This window comes from Octopus sinensis, linkage group LG9 (assembly GCF_006345805.1).
Source record: "Octopus sinensis linkage group LG9, ASM634580v1, whole genome shotgun sequence".
Lineage (NCBI taxonomy): Eukaryota > Metazoa > Mollusca > Cephalopoda > Octopoda > Octopodidae > Octopus > Octopus sinensis.
This window is the reverse complement of record NC_043005.1, coordinates 51,552,618-51,575,125: the sequence shown is the minus strand read 5'-3', so window position 1 is coordinate 51,575,125 and position 22,508 is coordinate 51,552,618. Positions and strand designations below refer to the sequence as shown.

Genomic DNA, 22,508 nt, shown 5'->3' with positions numbered 1-22,508 from the left:
TCTGTTAATGTTATTTCGCCCGAAGAAATGAATGCATGAACATGATCTACCCAGTGTTCATGGATACTATGGACTGTACTGTAATCATCCCATGAATACGGACTATGATCTTAAGAGACATGTGATTTGTGGAAATGTGTAGCAATGCATTAAAATTTTTTATAAATTTCATCCAAAGATTATTATTATTATTATTATTATTATTAATATAATTATTATATATATATATATATAGGTTAGGTCAAGTAAACAGAGAGGCTCCTTCGTTAACATGAAATCATTTCAGTGAAGTCAAAAAAAAAACAAAAAACAAAAAAAACTTACTTGGGCTGATGCAGAGTGTTTAGCATCAGTGTTACGGCCATGGATTCTGAAGTGAAAATCACGAGTTTGAGATACTGAAGCTACAGTTGGTTTCACCTGAAATCACAATATAGATGACTCAATAGAATAAAAATCAAAACTCAGAGAAATTAAGTCACAATCAAAAAATTAAAGAAAATCATTATTGGCAAACAACTTTCATGATTATAGAGAAAAACAATTACATTGTCAGAAATAAATAAAAAAAAGAAATGGACATCACTATAATGATGATGACTGATCAATTAGAAACAAATTGCAGATGTTCATTTCCAGTAATACTTAGAAAATACAATATTGAAGTAGATTCCATCAACTATATCTTCTTAATTTAAAAACAAAATAAATGCTGGACAAGAGAACATTTTCATTGGAATTAAAGGTTTCTTAATGCATATAGCTTCATTGATATGATTTAAAATAGCACTAAAAGTTATTGGCAAAGTAAATGGTTATATTCAAAAGGATAAAATTCTTCATGAGAATTTAGATCTACCAAGTAGCAAAGCTAAAATACACATCATGAAACAATTGAAATGGTGGAGTACATGTGAAGGAATCTGTTAGCAGCACGACCTAAATGCATAATAGAAATGTCTCCTTAAGAAAAATTTGCAATGGATTTGAACTCATAACTTATCAATTTACCTCTACTACAAGAAATAACAAAAAATATAGTAGGCAGAAGTGGCTGTGTGGTAAGTAGCTTGCTTACCAACCACATGGTTCCGGGTTCAGTCCCACTGCGTGGCACCTTGGGCAACTGTCTTCTATAGCTTCGGGTCGACCAAAGCCTTGTGAGTGGATTTGGTAGACGGAAATTGAAAGAAGCCCGTCGTACATGTGTATATATAAATATATATGTGCGTGTGTGTATGTTTGTGTGTCTGTGTTTGTCTCCCAAGCATTGCTTGACAACCGATGCTGGTGTGTTTATGTCCCCGTCACTTAACGGTTCGGCAAAAGAGACCGATAGAATAAGTACTGGGCTTACAAAGAATAAGTCCCCGGATCGAGTTGCTCGACTAAAGGTGGTGTTCCAGCATGGCCGTAGTCAACTGACTGAAACAAGTAAAAGAGTAAAGAGTAGGCACGTGTATGGTTAAGAAGTTCCTTCCACCTATGCGGTTTCCAGTTCAGTCCGACAGCATGGCACTTTGAACAAGTACCTTCTACTATAGCCCCTGGCCAATCAAAGCCCTACAAGTGAATTTGGAAGATGGAAACTGAAAGAAGAATCTGTGTGAGTGTGAGAGAGAGAGAGGGAGGGAGGGAAGGAGATCTTGTCTTAACACTGCACATTGATTGTATACAAAATCACTTTTTATATAGAAGTATGGTTATTTGTTTTGCAATATAGTATTAAAAAAAACAACACGCACGATCTGGCCGTTTATTTGTTTGTGTTGGAAGAATTAGTGAAAAATTATTTTGTTTGGAGATAAGTGAGGATGAGCAATAGTAAAGATTATCCTTCTGTCAAAAAATGCACAAACGAATTTCACCTGGTCTATGAAATCATAGAAAAGTATACACTGACACAATGATGATAAAAAGAAAAGAAAAAAAAAAAGGCAGCAAGTGCAAATGTTTTAATGAATTGCCTCACCAATGTTTCTAAGTATGTAAACAATCAGTTTAACCAATCAGCTGTACTGCTCTAATATGCAACAGTATTTTTTTTTTCTGTTTTATATGGTTATCTTGTATGATAGATAAAAAAGGAAATTCATTATCTAAATCTGAACTACTTCTATTCACTCTCAAGTACAATGCAATCTTTGAATATAAAGTAGCCTTCACCTTTTCGTACCTAAAAATCAGTTAATGTATTTTACCTTCATTTTTTTTTTCTACACTCAATGTAACGGTCCCTATTTAGTCCTTGATATTCTGAACTAAATTTCTCACAAAGAGTAAACATAGCAAGCTAGATTACATAATTAAGTACATAAAATATGATAACGTACATTTAAGTTTCTATAAACATAATACAGCTTTAACATTAAATATATATTACACATATAGGCGCAGAAGTGGCTGTGTGGTAAGTAGCTTGCTTACCAACCACATGGTTCTGGGTTCAGTCCCACTGTGAGGCACCTGGGGCAAGTGACTTCTACTAGAGCCTCAGGCCAACCAAAGCCTTGTAAGTGGATTTGGTAGACGGAAACTGAAAGAAGCCCATTGCATATATGTGTATATATATATATATATTATATATATATATATGTGTGTGTGTTTGTCCCCCAACATCGCTTGACAACTGATGCTGGTGTGTTTACGTCTCCGTAACTTAGTAGTTCAGCAAAAGAGACCAATAGAATAAGTACTAGGCTTACAAAGAATAAGTCCTGGGGTCGATTTGCTCGACTAAAGGCGGTGCTCCAGCATGGCCGAAGTCAAATAACTGAAACAAGTAAAAGAGTAAAGAGTATATATATATATATATATATATATATATATATATATATATATATGTATAAATATATATATATATATATATATATATATATATATATATATATATATATATATATATATATATATATATATATATATATATATATATATATATGTATAATATATATATATATATATATATAAAAGTACAAAGACCAACTGAACCACATGAACTTCAACAAAGTGTAAGTGATTTGCATAGCATCAGATGCAGTGTGCAAGAAAGACTGCACTGGTATGGTCATGTAATGTGTATGAATGGAGACAGTTGCATCAAGAGGTGCTGATCTCTAATTGTAGAGGGAACATGTGTAAGGGGTAGACCCAGGAAGACGTGGAACGAAGTGGTGAAAAAAGATCTACAGACATTGGGACTCACAGAGGAAATGACATGATTTGCTGTGCTTGAAAAGACACACCAAGCTAAGTAAAAGCATAGTTGTCTTTGCATAAAGGCTTGTCCCTGCATCCCAAATATCGCAGGCCTGTAGGTGCTGGTGCCACATAAAAAGCACCCATGCTGGTGCTGCATAAAAGCACCCCTGCAGGTACCGCATAGAGTAGTTGGCATTAAGAAGAACATCCAGCCATAGAAACCATGTCAGAACAGACAGAGAGCCTGAGCAGCCCTTCAGCTGCTTTCTGCTTCAAAACCACAGTTGTTTTTTTTGTTTTTGTTCACTTTAATCTAGCAAATACTCTTCCAATTTTATCAATATTTAATACTTCTAACACATGAGCAACATGTACTATAATCTTCATGTCTTAACTGCTGTCACATTCATTAGGAAAAACTCAAGTTTGTTTCGTTCAACTCTATACACAAAGGACTATTTCATTTTTATGACTAAATGCTTGAAGTTTAGGATATATACATGAACAATTACTTCATTTAAAGTATTTAGGACCAGCTTTCTGACATTTGCTAAATAGACGCATAATCTGGCAAAACTACAACCTGACATAACTTTGTGACAACTGGTAAACAAGAATGTCACCTTGAATAAACACAGGGGTCTTCCTAGGTTTTTAAATGAACTGAAATTTTAAACTACCATATTTACCCATGTATAAAATGTGCATTATTATTTTTAAATGTATCTGAAAAAGCTGCACTGCATTCAAAGCAGCCATGGGAGAGTGAGCACCATAGACAAGGAAGCTAGATGAGCATAAGTCTGCTTGGTACAACTATTACCAACAATAAAATATTGAAAAGAAGCCAAATTATCAGACTACTGGCAAAAACTTATTTACTTAAAGTACATCAGCACTTATGTAAGGAAGTCACATCATTGCATTACACCTCCTACTCCAGCATACATAATCCACATGTGATTTGTAATTTATCATCATCATCATTAAACATCTGTTTTCCATGCTAGCATGGGTTGGATGGTTTGACTGAAAACTACTAAGCTGGAGAGCTGGGCTAGGTTCCAATCTGATTTGGCATGGTTTCTACAGCTGGATGCCCTTCCTAATGCCAACCACTTAAAGCATACTGGGTGATTTTTACATGCCACTTTACAAAATCTAATCACTTTGTGCTAGTCACAAGGTCAAACAACCCTAAAAGTTTCATCTGAATCCATCCAGCAGTTCTTGAAATATCTTGTCCACGAACAAACAAACACAACTGAAAACAATACCTCCACCTTTGCTAAGGTGGAAGTAATAAATAAGCATTACATTCGATCGAGTAATCTGAATGCTAAAAGGGTTAAGAAACATTTTTAGAATTATCTAAAATTGTGGTTCATATGGCCCCTAGAGGTCCATATAAAATATTGTTGTTAAAAACTTATGTACAATAAATTAGTTATACTTCTTCAATACACAAAATATTTAAATTTTTCATATAACTAATAACAATTATAAAAATATAAGAATTTTTAAAAACATCAAATGATTAAGTGACTTTAGCTAAGCGAATTAGGAATAAAAGGAGTTCATAAGTAAAGAAAACGGTTGAGAAACACCAAGGATTGTTAAATTTGTATCTGCAGGTCAGCTATTCACAGCAAGTGCATGTAACAAAACCATAGTAGTGGTGTACTGCCCTGGTGGTTAATCGCAATTACACAAAACCTCAAACCAGAAATACAAGTTTTACTTCCCATATGGTAATTCCCTTGACCAAAATATAAGCAATTGTACAATTGGTCTCCAACTACAAAACCACTTTAAAATATCTTTCAACAAGTAATGAAACAGACAATTTGTGGGGGGGTTTTCCCACAGAATATGTTTGTAAAATAATAGTAAAATTTTGACTTTTATATTCTTATAAAAAGCTTTATGGTGATTTCAAAATATATATATATATATAGGGGGTGGACAAAATAATGGAAACACCTTAAAATTTCAGATTTATTTTAATATGGGGTAGGACTGCCTTTGGCAGTAATTACAGCTTGAATTTTACGAGGTAGGAACTCTACAAAGTTTGAATTGTTTCTAAAGGAAATTTTGTCCATTCTTCAGCTAAAACAGTTTCCAGTCCTTGAAGAGATGATGGTGGACTCCTTACTTGTTTTTCTAAAATACACCATAAATGTTCAATAATATTGAGATCTGGGGACTGTGGTGGCCATATAAGATGTTCAACTTCACTAAGAATGTTTCTCGTGCCATTCAATAACAACTTTAGCTGTGTGAATTGGTGCATTATCATCCTGAAAGATTGCATTTCCCTCTGGAAACAGTTCTGCAACCATAGGATGAATATGATCAGATAAAATGCTTAAATAGTCTTGACTATTAATTTTACCATCAAGGGAAACTACTGGACCAGCAGATTTCCAAGATATAGCCCTCCAGGTCATCACAGATCCTCCTCCATGTTTAACAGTTGGAAGAAGGCAGTCTGCATCAAATGTTTCTTTTGGCTGTCTCCACACATATACTCAGCCGGTGGTTGGAAATAAGGTAAAGGATGACTCATCCAAGAAAATAACATTCTTCTACTGCTCTAGGGACCAATTCTGTAGGTTTTTACTCCACTATAAATGCTTTGCAACATTTGTTTTTGAAAGTAGTGGTTTTCTGATTGCAGCTCTCCTGTGAAATCTGGCTTTGTGCAGCTCCCGGCAAACAGTTTTTGTGGAAAATGGGTTCTCGAGGTGGTCATTAAGCTCTGCACTTTTGTGATCCTTTCTAACAATATGCATAAAAGTCCAACGGTCCCTATCTGAAAGTTTTGGTTTTCTTCCAGAGTTTTGTTTCAATGAAGAGGTTTTTTCCTCTTTCTCAAAGGCCGTCATTACTTTCGAGACAGTACTTCTTGATACACCAAACATTTTGGTTGTTTTCATTATGCGAGCACCTGCCATACAAGTACCAACAATTTAACCTCTTTGAAAGTCTGATAGATCTGTCATTTTAGTGAATTTTAATTACCTTTATCTGAAAAGAAACAGCAATTTTAACAAAACATATTAAACAACACTAATAAGAAATCAAAAAACATAAAAATAAACAAGCTTTTGACAGTTTTATAGATATTTCAAAATTATGATGCTATGATGCAAGGTGTTCCCATTATTTTGTCCAACTCCTGTACGCGTGTATGTGTGTGTGTGTGTATATATATATATATATATATATACACACACACACACATTTTTTCTATGCAAGGTGCGATAAATCTGCAGATTTGGTCTACAGAATATAGAAAGGTGCAAAAGTTTATGGACTGAAAGCCTTTAAGTATATACACATTAGAACTTAAGATGGAAAAATATAATTGGACATTTTGCAACAGCAATGAAGCATTGTTTTACAGCCAAATAGCCTTCCCGTCACTAACTCTTGGTTGAGAAACATCAAGGGATGTTAAATTTTCATCTGCATGTCAGCTACTCATAGCAAGTGGATATAACAAAGCCATAGTAGTGGTGTACTGCCCTGATGGTTAATCACAGAGACACAAAACCTCAAACCAGAAATACAAGTTTCACATCCTGTTTGGTAATTTCCTTGACCAACATATAGTCAATTATACAGTTGGTCACCCCTTGATATTTCACACATCCTCAAAGGTGAAAAGCAAAAAACAATTTGTTGACAAAAGAAATGACAACATCACCAACTGTAGCTTGTGATTCTCAAAGATATATAAATGTAAACCAATGAGCACATGCACACACATGGAAATAGATACATACATATGAAGGCTGATTGAAAAGCTCATAGGCTGACCAAGATACTCCCATAGATTGTGACCAAATGAGGTTTATTTTTCAACATAGCCCCCCTTGTAGTCCACACACTTCTTCCATCAGTGTTGGAGTGCTTGGATCCCATTGGTGAAGAAGTTTTCATCTTGCTGGTCAAAAAAGTCAACAGCAGATATGATTTCATCATCACTGAGACACTGGTTCCCAGTCAAGTGTTTTTTCATGTCAAGGAACAAATGGAGCCAAATCAGGAGAACAGGGAGGGTGATTAACAACTTCAAAGTTACAGTCATGCATAGCAGTCATTGAAACCAATGCTGGAACACTGCCCTGATGAAACAAGACCATTCGTCAGTTTTCCTGGGTTTTTGGTTTTGATAGCCTTTTGTAACTGCCTCAGCAAGTTGGCATAGTACTCTCCATTGATGGAGCAGCCCTTTTGAAGATAGTCAATAAACACAAAGCCTTTTGCATCCCAAAAAACTGAGGCCATCACCTTCCCTGCAAATGAAATGTCCTTGGCCTTCTTTGGAGCAGGTGAGGAAAGAGTGTTTACACTGCATGGATTGTCTCTGGCTCAAAGTAAAGTTGACTCTCATCTTGGCTTAGGAAACATTCAAGGAAACCAGCTGGATCTGCCTCAAACAATGTCAGATTTTGCCATGATGTGATCAGCCTGGTGCACTTTTAATCAGATATCAGAAGGTATGGCACCTACTGAGAAACCGTTATCATTCTAAGTTCACTGAGCAGAATATTCTCAACTCTCTCACAGGATAAGCTAATAGCATTAGCTATTTGATTTATAGTCAATCGCCTGTCATTCATCATAATCAATGTTTTCCTCAGTGGTGGCAGTTGCAAGACATCCAGATCTGGGGTCATCTTCAAGACTTTCCCTTTCCCTCCTAAATTCAGCTGCCCACTTTTGCAATGTTGATAAAGCTGGAGTGTCATCTCCCAATGTAGCAACCATGTCATCATGAATGTTGTTGATGGATAAACTCTTTTTCTGCTGGTACTTGATAACAGCACAATGCCAAATTTTGTCGATTTTCAAGAGAAGTCACTACTAGTTACTTTTGATGTCTTCTTTGAACAGTCTGATGTCAGTTTACTTGGAAAGAAACAATCCAGTTATTAATAAGAACAGCTGAAATTAATGCATACAAGATTTCACAGCCCTAGCATCACTCCTCCATAGACAGCCTATGAATTTTGCAGCCCAGTCTTGTATTATATTGTGATAGTACATTGGAAAGTATGAAATCATAAATTTATAAATGAACTACATTTATTGTATTTCAACTTCTTTCAGATCAAGCACACAGTTGTTCAAATTTTGGTCAACAGAATTGTCATACAAGATTTAAAACTTGTATTCTTGGCTGTAACATTTTATCTAACAGTGACTGGCCATCACCACAAGGGTTCTATTGTCAACCACTCATTGTAAATAGCTGACAGGCAGATGAAGTTTTAACATCGCTTTCATCATTCTAAGATAGTTTTTTTTATTTAGGTAGTTGAAAAATGTTTTTAAACGTAATGTAACACAGATCAGGTGTGAGCTATGCATCCTGGAGAAAGAGGTATAATGAAATAATGACCTCTCCACACAAGTGCTAATGTACTATAAGCAATTATCATAAGTCTGTACTGACAGTGTGTGATAATTTAGCTTGTTTACAATATTTTATAATTAGTAACAATTATTGATTCTAGCACACTAAAGCTCATTTAGTTCCATAGCCTATGACACTTGATGAAAAAAAAAGGTTAAACTTCCTTTTCAAATCATGCCAACTCATAAGGGCTGATTTCCCAGTTTCTATGGCGCATATATTCCCCACTTGGACAGAACACCAGACAATTGCAAAATTACTCATTTTTGCCAGCTGAGTGGACTGGAGCAACATGAAATGGAAGTGTTTTGCTCAAGAACATGCATTACTCAGTCCAGGAATCAAAACCACACTCTTAGGATCATGAGTCCAACACCCTAACCACTAAGCCACATGCTTCCACCTGTGACACTTGGTCTCCCATCCTTAATCCTTTAGTATTTAAACTGACCATACATGGCCCAAATATTCTACCTGTTTTATGTTCAAACCAGCTACACCTGGCCTCTTACACTTACTCTACAATGGCCTTCTAAAAAATAAATAACCACATCATCAAAATCTCAGTTATGAGATAATGCAAGATTATATTTTTTAAATGTGAATAAATAAGCATTACACATAAGAGTAATCTGAATGCTAAAGGGTTAATAAAGTTGCTTTAGACACAGGGCAACTTTTGATACATTCAAAAACAAAAAAAAAGCATGTCTTATACACTAGCGAATATGGTATCCTGTTTAATCCCAGGTCAGTGCTGACTGAACAAACCTAATCAAAGAACATCCAATCCTTCTTCAAACATAGTTTATGTAGGTCTACATTAGCTAATATATTCTCATTCTTTTTTCTATTTTTTCTTGGATAACTGTCACACTCTAACCTTTCACCATCTGACACAAGATCACCTTTTCCAATGCCACCACCCCCCTCACTCCTATATAGCAAGACACCTGTTTTACCTGTCTGCCACACTCTAACCTTTCAACATTTGACACAAGGTCACCTCTTCCAATGACAGCCCCTCCTCTATAGCAAGACACCTGTTTCTGCCTGTCTGTTACACTCTAACCTTTCATCATTTGGCACAAGTTCCCCTCCTTTCAAAATTCTGTGTCTTGCAAGTTACTTGGTGACCCTGTTGGTGCTCGTGCAACGTGAAAAGGACTCAGTCTACTCTGATGAGTGATTGGTGTTAGGAAGGGCATCCAGCCAAAAAAGCCATTCCAAAACAGACACAGTAGCCTGGGGTACTCTTTAACCCGACAGGCTCCTGTCAAACCATCCAACCCATGCTGGCATGGAAAGTGGACATTAAACAATGATGATGATTAGAGGGAGATTTAACTGTTATTTCAAGCAGTTTTATCAATCATGTAGGGGTTATGAGCCTGTTAAATGTAAATACCCAGCAAGTTAGTCTGACATAATTCTGTAAATTTCCAGTACTTTTTATCTACCACTCACTTTCAAAGGTATCACAAGTAATAAAAAATGTACACCTTTGACCAAATTTCTATACAATAATATAGTGCACATATTTCATTGCAAGCTTGTAATATTCTTCAAGATGCACCTTTTTTAAGCTGGTTGTGTTGTTTTGTTGTCATTGTCCTCCTCCCTTAGAATTAAAGTAACATATACAGATAAATTTGTGCGCTGTGAAAAGTGTAAACTGGGGTTTCAGGCAGAAGCACTTCTTCAAAGAAATTAGAAACATGAAATGTTAAGAAAGAAAAGTTAATTCCACCTAAAAGTGATGCACTGGCAGAATTATTATGTCTTGTGGTATTTAGCTGCATCATTCTACATTCTAAGATCAAATCCTGCCAGAGCCAACTCTGCCTTTCAACTATCATGAGTAAAATAGTAAGTGGAAACTTGCTATGGTGTGTGAGCAAACAGCAACAGAAACCTTCAGAAGAAGTGCTTCCATCTATCAAGTGTTTTTGGCCCATTAGTTCTTGACATAATAAGGGAGCCATGCCCACCTAAGTCATGACTCTTAGATGTCCTACTGCTGCTTTTGAAATGCAATCTTTAATGGAGATTGAAGTTTGAACCTCTTTCAGATGATCTTATTTCACTGAACTGTGGTGTACTATTGCTCAGCCACAAAAACCACCAAAGAACTTGCACTGTGGATCTATTTCAAACTGGGTTTCCTTTTTGCTATGTTTAAGCAGCTTGCAGTATCCCTTTTTAGCTCCAGCTGTCATTTCTCTTTGCCCATAGCCATTCTGAGCTCCTCTCAGCTGTCTCTGTTCATCATCACTGTTCTTTTGCAAATTTTTGACTCTAAACTGACCAAGTAATATTAGTAGGCACAAAGAAGCTGCAACAAACCTTTGCGCACCAACTCCCACTACCTGTACTGTGCAACAGTACTCCTCTTTTGTCAGTTCTTTCACAAAGTGTCTTATACCAGTGAAGTGATGGAGTCAACATAATACACTAGCCTGTCCCTGTAGAAACACTGCCAGATCAGACTGGAACCTGGTGCAGCCTTCTGGCTTCCCAGATCCCCGGTCGGACCGTCCAACCCATGCTAGCATGGAGAACGGACATTAAACGATGATGATGATGTCCCCAAATCTGGTGGCTTTGTGCCATACCAGACAAAGCAACACATTGATTGAAACAACATAGTGGCTACATCAATGCAAAAATGAGCAGCATCTGCACTAGAAAGCAGATAAACACTACAACAGAAATTAACTTTTCCTCCCCGCCACAACATAATCCATTGCTTTAACATATACAGACATAAAATTGTATGTCTAATGCACAAGATATACAATGGCAAACATATGTAAAGATGTTTAGAAAGAGGGAAATAGTATTTGTTATAAAAAATGTAACTGTCATAAATTTTGTTACTAGAAACATTTCGGAACTCCTTCTGGGTATGCTTTTAGCTCAGGACAGAATCCAAGAACTAACAAGGTGCTCAAGTAAAATACAATGCCTTGTCCAAGGAAGTTGGAACATCCGATTCATACAATATATACAAAAGAAAATAAATAGGTGCAGGTGAAGCTGTGTGGCAAGAAGCTTGCTTCCCAACCACATGGTTCTAGGTTCAGTTCCATTTTATGGTGCCTTGGGCAAGTGTCTTCTACTATAGCCTTGGGCTAACCAAAGCACTGTGAGTAGATTTGGTAGACGGAAACTGAAAGAAGCCTGTCGTGTGTATATATATATATATATCTCTATATATAAAACTGAAATGCGTTTTTACCGCTTGGCTCGCTTTCAATGCCACTACATCCCGTCCGATTCGATCCAAAATTTACAGGGACATGTAAAATGAGGTGACGATGCCCGTGGGCTACCTTAGAAATCCCTATCTTAAAAGGTGTGGTTGCTAGGGGCCATCTTCCTCACTCACGCTATTTCCTCCATTCCCCTCTAACTCCCCTTCATTTATAACTTTGACAAGTTCACTCCCGTTATTTAATGTATCTGTTTTCCTCAACTCACTCTTGCTATTTCCTCTCTTCCCAGCACATTTTCACTCACTCTATTTCTTACCTTCCCATAACTTTCACTTATGTATCTGTCTGCATTCATAGAGAGAAACAAATATTCCATCGCCATCGCATTCTATTGTCTACCTGTCAACGCGCCGATCGACCAAATACAAACAGAACACACCAACCAGCGTTCGTGTTCTGGTGATAACGTAGGTTTTTCGTATCTATTACATTTTAACATTTATTTAGAACCCTGCAAATTTTTCGTGCTAAATTTTCATTTTTTACTACTTTATTATTTTTTCTTAAACTGATGCTTTTATTAAAATTAATTCTAATTGTCTGGGTCGACAGTTCGTTTCCTCGGAGGATATGGAAATTCTTATTACCCGTCAGAGAAATAACTCCAACAGCTCACAACTATTTCAACAAAGACAAGGTTACCTGCTTACCAGCCGAATTCAGTTTCAATGTTCACATATGAGAGAGACTCCAACACACACACACACATATATATAAATATAATGTGTGCATTATGTGGTCGGTTGAGCTGAAAATATGCACACCTATGTTAAAAGTGCTGGCAAGTTTGCATGACAACTATTTTTTTCCTCAAATGAAAGGCGTGACCTCTAGGACAAAATTCCTCATCTTATAAAATGTGGCCCCAGTAGACCCGAATGAAATCGGGTTATATTAACCAAAATGTGAAAAGGGGTCTAAATGGGGATTAAAATTTAAAGGAGCGGGTGTTTAGCAATTCTCTGTTACATCAAGCTAAAAAATTTGCGCCAGCCTTTTAATCGTCAATGTGTGATGAAGAAGTTTTGAATGCTTGCCATGGTGAGTCTACTGTCGTGAGAAAGAATCAATTCAAAACTTGGTGTTTAGGGATTTTCTTTTACATCAAGTTCAAAATTTTACGCCAGCCGTTAAACTGTCAATACGTTGCTGTCCGTCGTTAAGAAATGCCAGCCATGGTGACTCTACTATCCTCAAATTCTATCCCTTAAAACTTTGGTTTCCAATATTTTATTTTTATTCAGCTCGCAAGTTCGTCTGTCCCTTTTAAATGTTAGTGTTTTGCTGTCTGCCTTGAAGCAGACCTTTCCGTTGTTACTGCCTGATATTTATGATTGATCTTTCTAAATATTTTATTTCTCAACTTACTCAAGATCTTTTGTTGTTTGTAAATGGGAGAGAGATAGATAAAGATAAAGAGTAAGAGAAAGCGAGGGAGAGTCTGAGAGAAAGGAAGAGTAACAGAGTGGGAAAGTGAGAGAGAAAGGAGGGAGAATCATCATCATCGTCGTTTAACGTCCGTTTTCCATGCTAGCACGGGTTGGACAGTTTGACCGGGGTCTGGGAAGCCAGGAGGCTGCACCAGGCTCCAGTCTGATCTGGCAGTGTTTCTACAGGTGGATGCCCTTCCTGACGCCAACCACTCTGTGAGCGTAATGGGTGCTTTCTACATGCCACCAGCACAGAAGCCAGTCAAGGCAGCGCTGCAATCAGCCACGTTCGGATGGTGCTTTTTACGTGCTGAAAGGAAGCAACAGAAAGTAACAAATGAAATTCTTTGGGCCAATGAGGACTCATTAGACATAAGTAAAATTATATAAAAACGTGTTCTTTGTTACGACAGAAAATTTTCCTCTGGCAGCATTGCATCTGTCCACTCTTACCCGCGCGTAGAGCGGGTCACCTTCAGCTAGTACATATATATATATATATATATATATATATGTATATGTGTATATATATATGTGTGTGTGTGTGTTTGCCCCACCACTTGACAACCAGTATTGATGTCTTTATGTCCCATAACTTAGCAGTTCGGCAAAAGAGATCAAGAGAATAAGTAGCAAGCTTTAAAAAAATTAAAGAGTATAGGTAAAGAATACGCACACCACCTGTTTTTGGCATAACCGTAATCCTAACCCCTAAACACCAATAAAAAGATACCTTGGTCGATTCAGTCAACAAAAAATTCTTCAAGGTGGGAACTCAGCATGACCGCAGTCTAATAGACTGAAACAAGTAAATTATAAAATAAAAATTTACCAAAAGTATATCGTCTCGTCTGTGTACAGTTAGAAACACGACTCACTATAGTATGAAAGAAAGCTCGACGCAGATTACCATAATCCAGTCAGCTTCTTGTATAGTACTTAGTTGACCACTGTACTTAAGTAGTGTTAGTAGTTACGATATACAGAGCAAATGTAGGTTTATCTTAATTTCCCACTTTATGATAATAAACAATATACCTAGATCAGGGGGTCAGGGAACTTTTTTAACCCATTACCCCAAGACATATTTATTTACGCCAACATTACCCCCTTGATTTGAAAGGAATAAAATCATAGATTCTTTGAATTCAAAGGGTTTATTGAATCTTTGTGAATCTATTACACGTCCAATACAGTGGACAGATGCAATGCTGCCAGAGGAAAATTTTCTGCCGTAACAAAGAACACGTTTTTATATAATTTTACTTATGTCTAATGAGTCTTCATTGGCCCCAAGAATTTCATTTTTACCCCACTTCGGGTAATTTACTCCAGTATACTGACCCCTAATCAAGACAGTGCTAAAATATGTCGTAAAATTAAGGCTATTTAACCTCCAAGTCAAGGATAAGAGAAACGTTACATAACACCGTCTTATATAATACAAATAAGTATCATTAATTAAGTACACATATCCACGTTCATTCAAATGAAAAGAAAATTTATCCTTTTACGAAATTGCAGTTAAAAGGGATTAAACATGCCAAGGAACCAAGAAGCCTTCAACAAATTTATTGTCCAGCTTTTAAAATTACGGCAGTTCTAACTGTATGTAGGTAGCTACGTATACATCCGTTCGATTTTAAAAACTGTTTCTCATAACATTAACATTTTTCCTCTTTTTCTATCGCAACTTTCTCTCATCCCCATTATTTTTTACTTATGCTTGAAAAAGGGAGGAAAAAATTACAGCCTTATTAAAATTATAGAGCCAGCTGTTAAACAACTGACCCTGTAGAGTACCTAACATGGTGTTCTCTAAACTGAGAACAAAACAACCTAGTTCGGTTAAGGTTTTGGATCCAAAGCTTTTGACAACCAAGAATGAAAATTACTAAGGTCAGGATGATAGTAATACTTAATATTTGTTAATGTCAAAATGAATCATTGAGTTAAGCAGGTCATTCGACCGTCCCAGACAAGAATATGTTACATAACAGTTTTTATATAACAGAGACATCGGAATGTCACTTGCGTTCGGTGCGAAAAGAAAACAATTCCTTTTCTTATGCAGAGAATTATCAGGAAGGGTGGAATAATGTATTAAACTAAATGATTTGTTATAAAGATAAGACTGAAACAAATTTCGTACAAGGCAGCTAAGGGCTCATTCTTTTGATCACACTTTTCTAAGCTGATATATTTGATAAATAATTTTATTGATACTGTCTTTTTGTGAGTAATCCACAAATGGTACCGACGTGCAGTAGGTTCTTAAATATTGTTAGTTTGCCTTGTGGAAGCTAGTAATTTTATCAATACACACAAAGAAGAAATGCCGTTTAACCTCAGAATCACAAGGCATTCCAGCTATGACAACCTCGTCCTTATTCGGACGAAGAATTACATTATCTAAAGTCACCTTTACCGGCATTATCTGAAGTCACATCGGCAATCTTTCGTCTTAACCCGAAGGCACTTCGCCGTCACATCTATAAGGAGCCAGTTAAAGATTTAACTGCTATTTCCAGCAGGCCGGGAGGCACGATGAGACTCCCTTTACTCTTGAAGCAAGGCAGTGTTGGTCTAACAGCTAATAGCAATGTTCGAACAGTGCGAAAACGATCGATTAATGTAAGAAATTTTATGAACGAGCAAAAAAAAAAAATCATTTACACACTCGGAAAGTATCAATATTGATATTTACGAATTAGCAACGTGTTGATTATGGTATTTTGCTATTGCACCCGTTTCGTGAGACGGGTGTAATCTCGGTGGACTTTCGAAATAGTTGCCACTACCTCATGGAGAAGGGGAAAGGCAAGAAAATGGGGCAAGAAAAGGTAAAGAATATGACCACCCGGTGTTTAGGGTTAGGGAGCGGAGGTAAACAAATACGTACACCACCCGTATTCTTTACTTTCGCCGGGTTAGGGTTACGCAGAAAACGGGTGGTGTGCGTATTCTTCACCTCCGCAGAAAATGGATAGCGGTTTCTGGTAGATTTTATTTACGCCGGAGATGGGCACGGAACGGAACGGAAGTGCAAAACTGGGGGGAGGGAACAAACATTAACCAATCATTTTACATATGGAAACCGTCCCTAAATTCCTTGCCCTTTTCTTTCTCCATGAAAGTAGTTAGCTATTACGAAAATTCACGGATCAGAGGTTATATTCGTTACACAAGACGAGTGTAATAGTAAATAATACCAAAATCAATCGGATACTCCAAGGGAAAGTGGCAATTTTTTGTTCATAACGAAAGATCGTCATATTAACTTCGTTTACGTCACTACTTCCCTTGGGAAAGGCATGAATGCCACATATATCTTTCTCGGTTAATATTAACCTCTTTCTCCACTACTAACGAAATCAATTTGAATTACATTCCGATGGTCATACATAATTCGTAGAACAAAACAATGAATGGTGCAACTCAGTGTTGACTTCCAATTACGGATAATGGCCCTTAAGAAATAAATTGAATATCACAATTTCCTGTTACAAACAGGTCAAGCTAAGTTCCTAAACAAAACTCAGTCGCTGATTTCGATTCCTAGTATTATATAGTCAACATTTCATTTACGTAACTAATGCCCTTCAGAAAACATGATAGCAACTAGATGCCATTCTGTTGCGAAAATTTAATTTTATATTTAATAGGAAAATATAAAAACTAATCTCGAAAGGGTGGTGGTATAATAAGTGCATCGTTGGTTATGTAGTAAATATCTAAAAGGTAGGTATGTGCATCCTGCAATGTTCTGGGGTTTAACCCAAACGAAGGTCGACGTTTTTAATCGTTGTCCGGTTACGTAAATAAATACATCAATGAAGAGGTGTCCAGGTGCACCACAAGATGAGGTTTGCAGAATATATAGATAAATAAAACAAAGGACTACTGTATAATTATCGATCTATCTTTCTATTTATTTATCTATCAACATATATGCAAGTGCTTGTTGACAAGAAGCTACTCGAGTAAAAGATGCCCAGATCTCAGACGAAAGATGTTATTGGAATCACCATGCCATCTTCCTCATAAGAATTAAAACCTTTGTACGCAGTTGCAATGCTAGAACTAAAGAAAAAGAACACAGCAAAGAAGGTACAGAAATAAATTACAAATATAATAAATTTACATGCTCCTTACCAACTGCTTAAATAAAAGGTTGCGGGTCCCAGTGCTGAACTGCAGTAACAACGCCATGTCGAGCAAACGAAATGAAACTTGACGCATGCGTAATTGTATTGTTTAGGCGTTCTTTTTATAGACTCGACTGGATGTACTTTTGCGGTTTATGGATGTACAGAAGTATCACAGAAATTTAATGCTGTTTCATTGAATGAAAAGGTTCTGTGTCATATTTCTTCGTTCTTGTCATGTAAATGTGTTTCTATGATGATTTACTGAGTATTTTTCCTTCTTAATGTTATTTTCGTGTTCTTGTTCGTTTCATTTACATCTTCTCATTTTTTATTCCCTTTTTTCTTTTGTTTGCATCCTCTCTGTAGTGAGGCAGGCTTCTGCTGAGTTTTGAACCCTTTCTCTCAAATTTTCCGGCAATCTTTCGTCTCTAGTAGACCTTTCCGTCGATTTCCGTAAATTTTTTTTTTTTTTTACATATGGGCTTGCGGGAACTTTTGAAGTAATGAGAGCGAAAGAGACTAAGAGAAAGCGATTGTATGATGAGGGAAGTTCTTTTGAAGTTACCGTGCATGGGAGCATTGATGTACATGTGTGTGTGTGTTTGATGGGGTGTGGGAGACAGACAGTATGTTGTGTAAGTGAAGTGCTTCTGTTAGTGTGTATGAAGAGACAGAGAGAGTAATGTGTCTCTTTCGCTCTCATTACTTCAAAAGTTCCCGCAAGCTCATATGTAAAAAAAAAAATTTTTTTACGGAAATCGACGGAAAGGTCTACTAGAGACGAAAGATCGCCAATTTTCCTAGCTCAGGCCCATGACCAACCATATAAACAGACAGTGTGTTGCCATAATAGACATGTGGATATGGCTTGTCCAGTCACCACTGGCTGGCTTGTTATGGTTGATGTGGCGAACTTCAAAGAAAGTGTGCGAGTTTTCCCGCCAAAGAGAGCGAACAAAAGTTCTGGCAAATTTGGCTTACAGTTATAAAAAGTTGGTGAATTCAACCTCAGACTAAAGCCACGCAGCATTATGCACGAAATCTTGTCACTTTGTTTAGTGAGTTGGTCTCTCACTCTCATTCACGTTTCTTGACAGGCTTATGTCATGTTCAACAAAATGTAGCAACTTTGAATGGTAGTGTCGAAAAATGCGCACATTGCTTAATATTCGACAGTTTAATTCTTTTTACAAACTTGATCTTCAGTAACTACGAGCAATTTTCATAATATTGTCTGGCTATTATGTTCGTTGTTTCATTAATGTTCTTCCGTTAAATTATTTATATAGGGTTATGTACATATAACCGATGCAGGTTAAATAAACTATATGAAACTCAAAGAAAGGATTTGGAGAATCGTTTTTTTTTTTTTAAGCAGCCAACTCAGACTTGTGAACTACCAATGAAAAAATTAAAATCCACACTGTACCTTTTCCTCATTTTTATCCCCTTATTCGTTATTTGTTTCTTTTGAAATTGTATTTCTTTTGAAACAAATCATCATCATTTAACGTCTGTTTTCCATGTTAGCATGGGTTCGGTGGTTTGAGAGGAACCACACCAAGTTCCATTGTCTATTTTGGCATGATTTCTACAGCTGGATGCCCTTCCTGATATCAATCATTTTATAGAATGTACTGGGAGCTTTTTACATAGCACCAACACCATTAGTTTTTTATGTGACACTAACACCAGTGCTTTTTACATAACACTAACACCAGTGCTTTTTACGTGGCACCAACATCCACAGTTTATACATGGTATAATTTTTGAAATTGTGTTAAAACTTACAGAAGGTGTATTGAATACTCTTTTTTACTCTTTTACTTGTTTCAGTCATTTGACTGCGGCCATGCTGGAGCACCGCCTTTAGTCGAGCAAATCGACCCCGGGACTTATTCTTTGTAAGCCCAGTACTTATTCTATCTGTCTCTTTTGCTGAACCGCTAAGTGACGGGGACGTAAACACACCAGCATCGGTTGTCAAGCAATGCTAGGTGGACAAACACAGACACACAAACACACACGTACATATATATATATATACATATGTACATATATACGACAGGCTTCTTTCAGTTTCCGTCTACCAAATCCACTCACAAGGCATTGGTCAGCCCGGGGCTATAGCAGAAGACACTTGCCCAAGATGCCACGCAGTGGGACTGAACCCGGAACCATGTGGCTGGTTAGCAAGCTACTTACCACACAGCCACTCCTGCGCCTATGTGTATTATTACTTAAAATCTCTTCTTTTGAGATTATTAATGTTTTAGTGTTTACATGTCACAATATATCACTTTGATCACTGTTTGTCATAAGGTGTTTTATTAACGTTAGCACACCGGGCGAAATGCGTAGCCGTATTTCGTCTGCCATTACATTCTGAGTTCAAATTCCGCCGAGGTCGACTTTGCTTTTCATCCTATCGAGGTCGATAAATTAAGTACCAGTTAAGCACTGGGGGTAGGGTAGGGGTGGGGGGTTGGCGATGTAATTGACTTAACCCATTTGACTCTCCTTGTTTGTCCTCTCTGTGTTTAGCCCCTTGTGGGTAGTAAAGAAATAGGTGTTTAATTTTTCTTACAGGATTGAACGAATATTTCTGCTTCAAAGAGCATCATGAACACAACAGTTGCCCTGCCTTGACTGCAGCAGCCAAAGGACTTAGACATTTATAAAAATAGTAGAAAACATGGTCTTGAGTAATTTACATAATTAAAACAAAAATGAGTGTAGAGAAATAATCCAGAGTGCCCAGTGGCATAAATTTCAAGGAGAAAAACAAAAAAAAATCATTTTTTTATCTTTCATCTTTTACTTGTGTAAGTCATTGGACTGCAGCCATACTGGGACACTGCCGTGAAGAATTTTAGTCGAGCAAATCGACCCCAGTACTATTTTTTGAAGCTTGTACTTATTCTATCGGCCTCTTTTGCCAAACTGCTAAGTTACCAAAATGTAAACACACCAATGCTGGTTGTCTAGCAATGAAGGATGGAGAAAATAACACAGACAAAAAGACACACTCACATACACATACATACGTACATACATACATCCATATATATATTACTCTTTTACTTGTTTCAGTCATTTTGACTGCGGCCATGCTGGAGCACCGCCTTTAGTCGAGCAAATCAACCCCGGGACTTATTCTTTGTAAGCCCAGTACTTATTCTATCAGTCTCTTTTGCCGAACCGCTAAGTGACGGGGACGTAAACACACCAGCATTGGTTGTCAAGCAATGCTAGGGGGACAAACACACACATACACATATATATATATACATATATACGACAGGCTTCTTTCAGTTTCCGTCTACAAAATCCACTCACAAGGCATTGGTCAGCCCGGGGCTATAGCAGAAGACACTTGCCCAAGATGCCACGCAGTGGGACTGAACCCGGAACCATGTGGTTGGTTAGCAAGCTACTTACCACACAGCCACTCCTATATATATATATATATATATATATATATATATAATATATATATATATATGTATGTATGTATGTATGTATGTATGTGTGTGTGTGTGTGTATGCTGGGTTTCTTTCAGCTTCTGTCTACCAAATATTCTCACAAGGCTTTGGTTGGCCAAAGGCTATAGTGGAAAACACTTAAAGACTATGTGGTTGGGAAGCAAACTTCTTACCACATAGCCATGCCTGTGCTTATAAAGATGTAATTTTAATGGTTTGGTAACAGAAGGAAGGCCAGTAGCCCTAGCCTTTGCAGAGCCTCTAATGTGAAGCTTTCTAGTGTAAGCACTTCTTAATGTTTAGTGTTAGTTATATCAACAGTACATTTCCAACTGCCATCTTAAATGCTCAAGTATAAAGAATGGAAAACAAAACCTACATCAACAAGGATGGTTTCCTCTTCTGAGGTTTTCAATTCTCACATTGTGTCATAGCTTAAGTGGAGTTCTATGTACAAAGCATACAAATGGAAATGCTAATAAATTGAAAACCTTAAACACCAACAAGCTCAATGGTTATAAGTGTAGTACATTTCACGGAATCTCAGAAGAATAGACAGTCTGCTCACAGTTTCTGATCCTTTCTAGTGAAACCACTTTCTTGATCATCATTTTTTTTTTGTGTGTGTGTTTTTTTTTTATTATGTCTTCAACTAAGACAGCAAACTGGCAGAATCATTAGCATGCTGGGCAAAATGCTTAGTGGCATTTCATCCATTCTTGCACTCTGAGTTCAAATTCTGCCATGATCAACTTTGCTTTTCTTCATTTCAGGATCAATAAAATAGGCACCAATTGAGCACATGGGTTATTGTAATTGATTTAGCCCATTCCCCAAAAATTGCTGGCCTTGAGCCAAAATTTGGAAGCATTATCATGACGTCAACTAAGGCGGCAAGCTGGCAGAATTTTTACTGCACCAGTCAAAATGCTTAGCAGCATTTCCTCTGGCTTTACATTCAGAGTTCAAATGCTGCCAAGGTCAACTTTGTCTTTCATCATTTCGGACTGATAAAATAAGTACCAGTCAAGCACTGGGGTCAATGATATTGGTGTACCCCTTCTCCTAAAATTACTGGTCCTGTACTAAAATTTGAAACCATCATTATTACTCCAACTCTTTGATTATAATCCTTAAGGTTAGATGGATTTAAAACTTCAACAAAAGACGAATTGTCAGTTTTACAGAGTGTTTTTAGTAATCTGGACAACTGGAATATCTTATGTATCATAGCAGCAACTAAAACCCCATTTTCAGCTGCTTCATTACCCTGCCAGTAACATATAGAATATCAGTGCAAAAAAGGCGCTGGCATCACAATTAACCACTGTGCTTGTGAAATAATATATATTAGCATGAGAGGTAGTATTAATACCAAGCGGTAATATTTATCCCCACTTAAACATGGATGTTCTGTAAGAACAAACTACACTATGGTAGTTACCATGAGAAAAACTGATATTGGCCTTTGGTGCAAAATGCACTCGTTTATAACACAAGAGGGGAGATAAATCCCTGTGTGCTTCTTGGA

The 22,508-nt window shown here is 37.0% G+C and overlaps 1 protein-coding gene across 1 annotated transcript in view; it reads right to left on the bottom strand.

Annotated features, from left to right (window-relative positions):
* The window catches only part of LOC115215602 (succinate dehydrogenase [ubiquinone] flavoprotein subunit, mitochondrial), a 44,208-nt gene extending 26,557 nt beyond the window's left edge, over positions 1-17,651 (bottom strand). Inside the window, exons 1-2 of the mRNA XM_029784824.2 lie at positions 17,496-17,651; positions 325-420 (exon numbers count right to left, since the gene is read on the bottom strand). Of these exons, the coding sequence (XP_029640684.1) occupies positions 325-420; positions 17,496-17,582 (183 nt within the window). The 5' untranslated portion in view covers positions 17,583-17,651. The remainder of the gene's footprint in view (positions 1-324; positions 421-17,495) is intronic.
* Between the last annotated feature and the right edge of the window lie 4,857 nt (positions 17,652-22,508).